Source organism: Acytostelium subglobosum (assembly GCF_000787575.1).
Source record: "Acytostelium subglobosum LB1 DNA, scaffold: scaffold9, whole genome shotgun sequence".
Classification (NCBI taxonomy): Eukaryota; Evosea; class Eumycetozoa; order Acytosteliales; family Acytosteliaceae; genus Acytostelium; species Acytostelium subglobosum.
Genome location: NW_012236524.1, coordinates 1219131 through 1230950, shown reverse-complemented (window position 1 = coordinate 1230950; position 11820 = coordinate 1219131). Strand labels below are relative to the sequence as shown.

General features: G+C 42.3%; 4 protein-coding genes across 4 annotated transcripts; 2 read left to right on the top strand and 2 right to left on the bottom strand.

Moving 5' to 3' along the window:
• Positions 1–3455: 3455 nt before the first annotated feature.
• Positions 3456–4136, top strand: SAMD00019534_054060 (hypothetical protein; the record flags this gene model as incomplete). Its single annotated transcript, XM_012899877.1, has 1 exon — positions 3456–4136. The coding sequence occupies one exon, from the start codon at positions 3456–3458 to the stop codon at positions 4134–4136; it is 681 nt and encodes a 226-aa protein (XP_012755331.1).
• Positions 4137–4238: 102 nt separating this feature from the next.
• On the top strand, positions 4239–4742 carry SAMD00019534_054050 (hypothetical protein; the record flags this gene model as incomplete). The annotated part of the gene is made up of 1 exon (XM_012899876.1): positions 4239–4742. The coding sequence occupies one exon, from the start codon at positions 4239–4241 to the stop codon at positions 4740–4742; it is 504 nt and encodes a 167-aa protein (XP_012755330.1).
• Positions 4743–5572: 830 nt separating this feature from the next.
• Positions 5573–5965, bottom strand: SAMD00019534_054040 (hypothetical protein; the record flags this gene model as incomplete). The annotated part of the gene is made up of 1 exon (XM_012899875.1): positions 5573–5965. The coding sequence occupies one exon, from the start codon at positions 5963–5965 to the stop codon at positions 5573–5575; it is 393 nt and encodes a 130-aa protein (XP_012755329.1).
• Positions 5966–7822: 1857 nt separating this feature from the next.
• Positions 7823–11341, bottom strand: SAMD00019534_054030 (hypothetical protein; the record flags this gene model as incomplete). The annotated part of the gene is made up of 4 exons (XM_012899874.1): positions 7823–10146; positions 10221–10541; positions 10611–10967; positions 11041–11341. The coding sequence occupies 4 exons, from the start codon at positions 11339–11341 to the stop codon at positions 7823–7825; spliced, it is 3303 nt and encodes a 1100-aa protein (XP_012755328.1).
• Positions 11342–11820: the final 479 nt, after the last annotated feature.

The window sequence follows — 11820 nt, the reverse complement described above, 5'->3', positions numbered from 1 at the left end:
AAATGCCAATTCATGGAGATTTTACGAAGATTTGAAAGTGATGAAATTGTATTCTGGGATTATTCCCTTCAATAGCGTACTCAAGGTACATGAAATAACTTATCACAGTATTATTTTGAATGTTATACAAGTTTTCTTGTTAATTCTRGACAAATTTTAAAAACAATTGCCAAATTGAATCACAACACATATTAAACTATGGGACTATGCGATCAATTGGCGYACGCTAGGTACACCATGTTGTAAGTTAAAATAATTTTCCAAATTTAATCGGTTTTAGTTTGATTATAGATTTATCCAATTAAGACTAACAAGTTTGATGSGAGTCMATTAACAAATATCCAATAAGGGCTCTCATATTGAATAGAATAGTCTAAACCTCAAATCTAATATTTAAAAATAATATTTTCAATTTTATAAAGTTATTTTTCTTCAAGAGAAAGTTTGTATGGGATGGAAGTTCGAACACATATACTTTTTCAAACAGTTAAAACTCATAGATACATAGATCCCTCCAACAATACGACCATCAGATATACCTACCATAATCATTTAACATTATTATCATACTTTACACTTGTCCAAACATCATATTGGAAAAACAAATAAATATTAATAAACAATAATTAATTTTAATCAAAATTTCACAGTTGTTTGAATCACTTTGACAATGCCCCAATAGCCAAGTCATTAACAACTATGATACATATAACATTAGTACAAATACATACAGACAGTGAATCATTTGATTAAACAATAACATTGAAGCTTATACACCAACATCATCCACTTCATGACATCCAGATTTASAACAACAACAACAGATGAAGGTCGATCTATTAACTCCTAACAACGTCACTCAACACCTCAACATAATACATCTTGTTACTCCTCTTATCAATGCGAATCGATCAAGATAGCAATCATCATCATTGAACAACATCACACCTGATATCATGAATGCCTTTCGATGCGATGACGCACCAACAATGTTCAACACATACGTTTGATACACCAACAGATTCAGTACATCTACAGGAATCGATCCATATATAATATGTGACTGTTGAACCTATTCTTACAAAGTACAGCTTGCAGAGACATCTTTATCGCATTACACGCCAAGAGTCGCACTCCAACTGCCACCAACATCTCGATAACACCTACAATTGACATACCAACAGACTCAACACATCAAGGTGAATCGATAGATATATTGTACATCACTGCTGAAGCTATTCTTTAGCAAAACATTCAACAACAGCCAGGATGCACTCACATTGTGGCTTCAACTACGATCGTCGCACTCCACTGATCACCAACATCGTCCAACAAACACCTATGACACATGATCAGACTCGACCCATCAAGAAGAAGCGATACATACTATATTCATTGTCGTTGGAGTAATCTTCATCAACTTTGGTCATCAACATTCAACTTCACAGGTAACAACCAAAACCTTGGACCGATCGTCGCACTTCTTCTTCTAACAATAACTAATACCAATCAAGATTATAGTATAGAAATACTCAACATATCAAGATGAAGCGATCAATATATTATACATCACTCTTGAAGTGATTCATAGGAATTACAGTCATTGGACAGCAATGAAACAACGACCAATTACAGCTCACTTGGATCGTCGCACACCAACCAAGGACAAACATCATCCAACAACTCTTATGAACTCCAACAGACTCTTCTCATCAAGATGAAGCGATATACCACATTCTTTGCTGTTCATCGTAATCTATATCAACTCGGATCACCAACATCAACAGCTATAGTGCAACATCTTGATCGATTGTCTAACACCTACTGTTGACCAACATCGTCCAACATTCAACTATTATACACCAACGTAATCATCTCACCAAGATGAAGCGATGCATGAACATTCAACGCCTTTAATTACCAAACTAATAATCCTTGGATCAAAGGCCAACAGTGGAGACCCGGCGCCTATCACAACACGCACGTTAATCAAACAATCACATCATATATGTAGTCACTTGGACGTGCTGGATTATCAATAAGGAGGACATCCAAGTTTTCAACTCTATATATAGATAGTGGATATACCAAAAAGGGAACAAACTACTGGTCACCTCGATCGATCTTGGACCAGCACATGCTGCCCAAGAGATTACAGTCAGCCAGTGTGGACATGGCAGCAAAGCACACCTGTCACACCTATAGTATCACGATCTAGTGATCTGGAGCGACAAATTGGTATACAGGTACCAACCTAGCACGACATCGGTCAACTTGTTGGGCGACATTATTAGTGTTGCCACACATTTCCTGCTCTCAACATCTGCGATACTCTCTCCATTCCACGGACGGGAGGAGAAGTGCCAATACACAACATCTTGACCATTCAGATTGGCGAGCGCAACCAAGACCGACAAGGACCTCTATGGCATCTTCAGCATTCCAGCCAACCCATTTGGCTGACACCAAACATCTATAGTCTTAGCACCAACGTGAGTATCGAGTAGCTTGGGTAAGGAATCATACCACTCTTGCACTCAATTACTCATACTAACTTGACCTTCCACTTCATCTGTAGCGAATGATCATGTTATCAACAATGATGCCACGCAGGCCAGCCAAACAAAGGAGGATAATTCGACTTGTACGATCAGAGATATTTAGAAAACACACAGTCAACTCTCTGATCCTTGTGTTCAAGACACTCAGCCAAAGAACAGGACGACGACATGGACGATGACCTCACTAACACAAATGATGCCTCGGTCAAGACAAGGACTCTGAGAGTATCATGAGCGAAGGTGGTGACGACCAGGACTTCGAACAGATGCGTCAAGACCTTGAGAAGTTGAAGATCGACCATTCAAGAATCGGCAGCGAGCTGGTGGAAGTATGAGCAGCTCACCAACGACCACTCTCAGGACCTTTGCGAGCAACCGCCATCAAGCTACCTTGTCTGTCGACGTCGGTCAACAATCGATGATCCAGTGCTGCGATCATTACTTTGCTCGTGTGTGCTGGAGATGACATCTTTAATGCAATGCAGCATTGCCAATGCTATCCTATGTTTTGTGACATTTTCAGGAACTATTTTATCTTTATATTTAAATATATCTTTACATGAGAAGACTGGGATTGATCCATTCAATCACATCATCCGCCAGTACCACCCACCTGATGATGTGCGCGCACTAATTGATCGACATTTATTCTCCAACAATCAAGACAGGGTGGAGTAGTTGAACAGGACAACACGAGATTACAAGGAGCGCGATACAATGGCCTTAGGTATGACTGTGACAGACGATGATATTAAACAGATGCATGCAACGAGGTCGGCGACAATACTCAACACACTGCAGCGATGGGGAAGAGACCTGTTGGATACAAACAAACGCAATGTTATACCAGTTGAAGACCGACGTCGGTTGGAACTCTACTTCACACAACTCAATATGCAACCAGACAGCGCACGTGGGGATACTGAACCAGACGAACGCACCAAGTCAACACTGGCAAGAGTTGTCGAGAAACATGCGAATGAGCAACGAGTCGAACAACTGAACCATCGACTTGTCCATGATATTGACGACGATGATCATCTTAACCGTGCAGTGGTGGTCAACTCTATCGCCAAGCTTGACAAAGACGTTGGTCGAGTCGACAAGCAATTGGAGCATATCCTGTCTGGTGGAGATCTTGGTAAACTCCCCATCATCGGTGGTGGTGATGGTGGTGTTGCAGAAGATGATGATCCAACCAAGCTAAGAGTTCATGACAAGGAGGTAAGCAAATCTTTGGTTGCCTACTGGGAGAAGATAACAAGCGACAGAGATAGAATCATCAAAGAGACATTGGGAGAGAATCAACGAGAGATTAACAAAGTGGACAACCTATCCAAACAGTTCAACAGGATAACATCTAAAGCAAATCTCAAGAGTATTGATATCAACAATGTTGTGATCAAGTTTGATAAGATGCAACAAGAGAAACAGACACTTGTCGATGCCGTCAATCAGTTTGATCAATCATTCCAACCCGACAGTGTAATCAATCAACTCAAGGAACTGTTCCGTCCATACTCTGATGCATTGGCAACTATTAAACGTAATGGAACAGACGAGATCATTCAGTGAATAAATGACTATTTCTAGAATTGCCAACAACATCCACTTTCCTTTCATAGTCTGGATCAGATCAGCGATCAGCAAAACAACAACATATAGATAATAACAATCATGTCATCACAATACTCGGATATCATTCTAAGAAACGGCTCAACCATCAAGACAGAGACTGGGGAGACTCTGTTTGGAAGTCCCGACGGCTCACCCACATCCATCTCAGTCACATGGACGATTAACACAACGGCAACAGGTGAAAGTCAAACCATCGCCGAAGTGAGTGGTCAAGCAACGAGAATCGGATCGATGGTCTACTGGGACTTTGATATATTTGACATTCCTCCTGGTACTAATTCAACTGTGTTTGGTCATATAAAGACACCCTCAACGATCCCACCAAAGTTCCTTCCAAAGCCTTCCAATCCAAGATGGTTCTTCAGAAACTACTTTGTGCCTGTGGCACCAACTGATACTACAGAGGGACAGATGCTCAGAGTTACATTCTCTGGATTCCGCCTGTTCAGTATTGATAACTTTGCTAGTCATGGAACCAAACCATTTGGAAGTATTGCCATTCCATGTGTAACAATTGATCAGAACCTGGAGAACCGAGTGTAATCTGTTCTCGTAAGATTGAAATAAACATGTTCTTAATTTTAACAACTCTTTATTTAACATATTTATCCAATCTGATTAGTCAGGTCTACGAATTATAGCTCCGAATGGTCCATACGGACAAAGGGTTCGGTGATTTTAACACCTTCAATTCGCAATTGATCATTCTCTTTCCAGTATGCCAACTCGTCGGCACCAATGTCACATCAGGATATCCCAGTTACCATTTGATGATGATTGTGTGGGAGATGCCATATGTTTTTTATTAAATTAATTCAAGTTACCCCTGGTGGGTAATCAAACATTTTGAGTTAACCCCTCCACACTCACACTTCTCAACACCTCTCGCACAACATTGTTGTGTTGTTCATGTTTGTTTACGACGAACCAGATCTTCCAAAGCACAAGACTTAGGAGACACTGGCGACCAGCATAGCAGCAAACACGATGACCACGATCACCTCGTCCATGACGACCACATCCAGACGACAACCTCTTCAATAAGTTCAATTCATTAATCAGGTGCAATCCTTCGTCAGCCTCTGGTCTGACATCAATCACGGCAGTGACCTGCATATGGATGAAGTGCTGAAAGCGGTGAGACAGACGACACCAGCATCCACTCAATCAACACAACTAGTCGACGAAGATCGTCACAATACTGACAGTCGACTTTCACAGTACCTGTATCATCTAACAATCATACTACAACAAACACAGTTCAATCGTCATTGTAACGTGGTAACGGTGCAGGCCTGGCAGCGACAGACAACAGCAACAATAGTCGGTGGTGGCAACCAACAAGTACGACGACATCGCAACCCTCCATGCGACTACAGACGTCGCTGAACGTGCATGATGGTGACGACCCACGACGGGTATGAGTCATAGTCCACTAAATCAACTGTTGTGTCGACAAAGGCCAACATCAATGAGTGCGTTGACGACCGTCGCAACACTACAGCAGACAATGGGCCAACATCAATCACTCCATCATCAACAGTGACATAGTTTCCTTGAAATACTGGATTGTAGCAACAGTAACAACACCCACAAATACCATCAGACTGTTGTGGCGATTGATAACACGCTGTACATGGTCGTGACGTAGCAGTTGTGGCAGTGGTGTCAGTCGTGGCAGTCGTGGCAGTGGTGTCAGTCGTGGCAGTCGTGGCAGTCGTGGCAGTCGTGGCAGTCGTGGCAGTAGTGGCAGTCGTGGCCATCATGACAAAGGAGACCTTGGCGATTGTATACGGTAGCGACCATCATGAACACGACCATGAACACGACGATCACGACCTGACCATAACCATGACCATGACCATGACCTTGACCATGACCATGACCATGACAACGACCATGTCCTGACGATTGCAACTACCACTTTTTGGCGTCTTTAAGGTCGATAACAAATATGGAAATCAATAAATTCCACACTGGAACCAAACATGATTGATAAAATGTAATTGATTGATTGATTGACCGTTAATCATTCATATATACTCATCATTCAATCAATTAAATAATATATTCGTATACAACAATATTATTATATTGTTGTCACAACATTTAATGTTTGGGGGTGTAATGAGAGGCCAACAAAAAAAGAACACCCGAGTTGCATTAGCAACTAATACCAAGACGACACCCCCAGTCAGAGCTGGGATGATACCAACATTCGTAAGTACCTCTTTAACATATCGTACAAAAATCTAAAGATGATTCACCAACAGATTGTCAAGCGATTCAGTGGTAATAATAGTGTAAGCTGTCACTTGTTGCAACTATCCATAACGACTTATCACTAATATATTATATGTGATTAAGGACATAACCTCTAAAGTGTCCTTGAAGAGATCTGCTGTCATTAGAATAGAGCGATACATTAAATACAGAGGGTGGAGTGTATACTTCACCGAGGTTATAGACATGCCAGAGGATAACATTGAGAGGAAATCATTGGCCGAGTACTGTGAGGATAGATGATAAAAGATAAATAACAATAGACCTGTCTTATATATAAGAGCCATCCGTTGGTGTAGCGTTTATTATATATCAGGGATACTTTGTTGTGCATAGTCCTCGTCGTCGTATCCTGGGATGATGGGTTTGATGACCTTTCCTTCTTGGTTGACCTCGTCCCATATTGGTTCGTTGTTGAAGTTGAATCTTGGCCACGGTTTGGACATGAAGCGTTGAAGTTCTTCTATGCCAATTGGAGACAGTGCACCCCTGTAATAATATTTGAAACAACCCATAGTGGGGTATACATCTTGGATACCGATTCGTTCATTCTCGGTGATGGCGATTATCATGTCCATGTACATCTTCGTTTGATTACAGTATTCGTAGATGTTCTCCTTACAGGCTTCTGTACATTCACCGTCTTGAAGGAGGACCCCATATGGGTTTCCATTGAATGTATCTAAACCTGATAGATCAGAGCGAAAGGGGTGATCTTCTTCAAAATTCCAGTTATGTCGGCTGCAAGGATAAATAGCTTTAGATTCTGACATTGATTCTTGAGTGGGATTAGTTATTTGCACAAATGAGTGGTGATCTCATCCTTGTTAATGTGAGTTGAAGAAATATTTGTATTTAATGGAGTTATTGTCCTTCGATTATTTGGAATTTTTCATAATTAATTAATTTGGAAGTTCATTGTAGGGACGAAGGGTAGCAGCAGAGAATGGCAAATACACTTGGTCATTGTTTATTCGTCCGATTTGGATGTATCACTGGCGTCTTTTCTGATGATGTAGGGAGTAAGCTCATCCCTCTGGAGCATCTGGAGGTATGTGTCAAGCCGTATCAGTCCAATGCGATGCTGCTCGATGTGGAAGCGCATCATTTGCGACATGTGCTCAAAATACTCCACAACCTCCTGGAGTTTGTGGAAACTCAGCTCCTCAGTGGTGTAGTCTGACTGTTTGAGATCGAGGGGCCCTTCTTTCCAGTCGACAATATTGACCTGTTTATTGTAGGCAAGTGATAAAAATAGAGAGCCACAATTGACCAGACGGAGTAAGGTGATCGAGCCAGTGTCGGTTGCCAATTGGAGCCCAGGAACATAATTATATGTCCTAGAGAACTGAAATTGCAGAAATGAATAGAATAAGAGCAATCGACACTGGAGAAAGATGTGATGAGGCACTTGGAGTTTCGCCGGATGTTGTTGTTGTGATGGTGGTTGAGGTTGCGGAGGAAGAGGTTGAAGTTGATGTAGATGTAGTTGTTGTGATGGTGGTTGAGGTTGCGGAGGAAGTTGATGTAGATGTTGTTGTTGTAGTTTGTGGAACTGGTGCCTGGGATTGGATAAAGTAAAATGGTGACATTCCATTGTTGAAGTTGTAGGTCTTGACCTGGAGCCCACTTCCAACCAAGGTGATCACGTAGTAGTGCTCTCCAGCAGTGGTCGGTGTATAGCGGATAAGTACATTGCCTGGGATGGAGACATCCTGTTGAACACGGACGTATGCCCCTAAGCCAACGTCAAAGACATCCATAATGGCAGTGGTAACGTCGTTGCTTACCACCATAGACAAGTTGAAAGTCTGTCCCAAATACACATTGTAGTTTGCGCTCTGCGATGTGAGTGATGGCGAGGTAGGGGGTGGCATTGACGATTGAGCATAGATGTAGGCATCTTTGTTGACTCCAGTGATGATGTCGGCTGCTGTGTAGGTGATGTAGTTGCCCTTCACGTCGATCATTATTGGAATTGACAAGTAAAAGGATTTCGACGTGTATCTAGGGATGTTGAAGGTCAACTGATAAACACCATCCCTTGAGTTACCCTCAACAAGCGTGGTGGCATCCATGGTATAGGTGTAGTTGGTAGAGTCGGTGAAGGGGGTGATGCTGACCTTGAAGAATGCAATGCCAGATTGGTCGGTCACATGTATCTTGACTGTAGCCGTAGCACCGGCGTCGGTGGTGTTGAAAATCGGGCTAGACTTCTCGATACTCTGGAGAATGGGTGGAGAAGTGTCGCATCCATATGCTGGCCAAGTAAAGGTTGGGAACATCGATTGCAGCTGCAACCAAGGATAAGTGTAGGTTGCCCTGTTACTGTCAGTTATCACCAAAGAGACTCCCAGTGGAGCAAGCTCGACTGAGAACTGATTGCAGATGGACCTCAGACTTATGGACACCTGGGCAGAGTCAATTGGGGTGCTGTAGCTGGTCGATCCAATTAGGTGACCCTTTCCAATGAATGTGTCAAAGATATAGACCTCAACCTTGTAGATTGGGGCATCTGCCGCAACGAAGTTGAAAGAGAGCTTGTCCTGAGCCATCTGTACGTCGAGATTTGATATGGTAGGTTGTGAAATGGTAGTTGTTGGTTTGCCGACAATAGTGAGATGTGATGGTAAACCCATTGTATAAAGTTGAGCAGCTGTGACTGAAGAGGTATAAAGGCTGGTGGCAAAGTTCAGACCAAAGTCTAAACTGGTTGAGATGAACTGCTTGGGGAACGTAACTGAACATTCGTAGGATGTGGAGGTGACAATCGTAGAGATGTTGATGCAGTTGAAGACAGGAGTACCTTGGGGACCACCATTCAAACTGACCGAGAAACTATTGGCAGGTACTGTAGGATTGGCAACGGTGATCATGAGCTTTACAAGTTGGCTTGAGGCAGTGACATCGATGGCATTGGATGGTGACACAGTTAGCGCAGTGATAATGGGCTTGTACTCGCTAGGGTACCCGGTGAAAGTGAGGCACTTGGTTAGGTAGATATCCTTGTAGGTGTATGACTCTGAGTACATGCTGCCATAGGTTGAGAAATATGAACCGCCATTCTTGATGCCTGAATAACCACCGTTCTTGAGGACTGAGAAGTAGTGGCCTACGTTTTGAGTTCCATCGACGAATCCTCTCTTTCCAGGATAGTACTGATAGGAGAGCATGTTAAAGCGAGCTGCTCCTCTGGACTCCAGGTTGAAGTTGGCCAAGGGACGCACCGTGTTGAGGGTTACATCCATGGCGACAGTGTTGGCCGTTGAAGACAAGTTGACATTGTAGTTGGAAAGAGTAACCTTGGAAGGAATGATTAAATTGTTGGCCGCGTTTGGTCTTAAGGTGGTCATTGGGCCGTTGCCAGTGAATGTTGATGAAATGCCATTTGTGGTCTCCACTGTGCCAGAAAACTCGGTCAAGTTGTACTTGTTTGCAAGGATGAAGATGCGTTTGGACAATGTGCCCTGATGCAAACCACCGTCGACCAGGTGATTCTGGGAGAACACTCCTGGGTCGTACAATCCATTGATTGTAAGCACCCTAAAGTAGGAGTTGGTCTGGGAGAATGTAATGTTCCAGGTCAAGTAAAAGTCTTCCGAGTTGTCGATCTTCTCAACATTGAACGAATGTGTCAAGTTAGAGATGGGATCAAAGTTGTTATCTTAGATAACAGAAAAAGAATAATAGGTTAGGGAGGAATGTACTACTAACTGTCATCAAAAGATCAATACATACTTATATAAGTGATTGTCTGTGTCAGTGTCTGAGAACCAGAGTTGCCTTTGAAGTTGGAGTATTGGATGTTGATTGAATGAGTTCCATTTACATTGAAGGGTGGGATGGAACAATAGATAGTGGCAAAGGTCCACGACCACAAGTAGTACTGGCAGTTGGCTGTGAACCCTTCGGAGAAGGAGGCGGTCAAAGTCTTGATCATGCTGTCTTGTCCAAAGTCCTTAAGGGTGAGATTGAAAGTCAAGGGCTGAACAACGGTGCAGTCCTCAAACAAATCTGTTGAAACATTGGCAGAGTCAACCGATCCAATATTATAGTTGACTGAAAAAGAGTAAAAGTATTGATTAGACATTATTGGCTCTATCTATTATAAAAGATACCCTTACTTACATTTCACGCCATTGTTAAATTGGAAGGGCTGCAATCCCAACTCTGAAGTGATGAAGGTCTGGTTGTCGGTATACCATTTGTTTGCAGCATTGTCAAACAAGAAGACTCGAGCCACCCTCCAATTGACACCAACGACCAAGTTCTCACCTGGGCTGAATGTGGCATAATAGTAACCGTCTGCAGCCAGACTGGAAGATGGGAAATTGATAGAGACGATTCTTCCGCCACCGACTGGTGACACCTGGACCAATGCTGAACCAATACCGGATTCTGTATCATTGGCACCCAACTTGAGGTAAAGCATGTTGTCTGTGTTTGCCAACGTGATGTTGGTAAGTGATGGAGGTGTGATATCAACTAATGTTTGGCAGGCAGAATGTGTTAGTGACCTGTGAGAATAAAGGATCATTGGTTCGATAGTTAAACTTACATAAAACGGTCATGTTGGTAAATGTTGGCTGAATGATCATAGATGTTCCATTGCCATGTACGTAACCGATAGTAAGAGGACAAACGGCAGGATTTGGTCCACCTGTCTCGGCTCCGCACTTGGATGTGTCATCCAACAAGATAATGGGTCCGCACACTTGGAAGATGGTGACATTGCCGTTCCTAGTGATCACGTTCAGATCAGTCATTGGGAAGGATTTTATCATAGTAATCCAATCTACACGTGAAACATTGCCCTCCATTGTGAAGGTCACTGTCAGGGTTGGGATATCAGCCGACATGAATCTGAGCGAAGGTGGATCGAATGTAAGTGATGTAACCTTGACCTCATCATCTTGTGCACTGACAAAGATAGAAATAGTGATAATAAAAAAAATAATAATAATATTCTTTAACATTGTTATATTATTTGTTATAAATATAAATATTGGTAAGCTAAAAGAAATGAATCACCTGTGAATAGTTATGCGATTATTTATCTTTCCAAAAAACCGGTTGAGTAAGTCAGATCTCGATAAAGAAGGCGATCACCAAAATCCAAACTATTAATAAATGGGGTTAATGAAAGCTTTGGCCCCCTACTTCTTTGTGGGGCAACTCCATCGACGTTTTCGTTGTCATTCCTGACACAGATTCAGGATAGCATGGTGGTTGCCCCAACCATCAGCTTGTGAATAACGCAAAGTACATTAATGTACTTTCACTCATACAGAGAGATAATCTACTATACAAGGACTGGACGAGTAGAGTCTAATCAGCT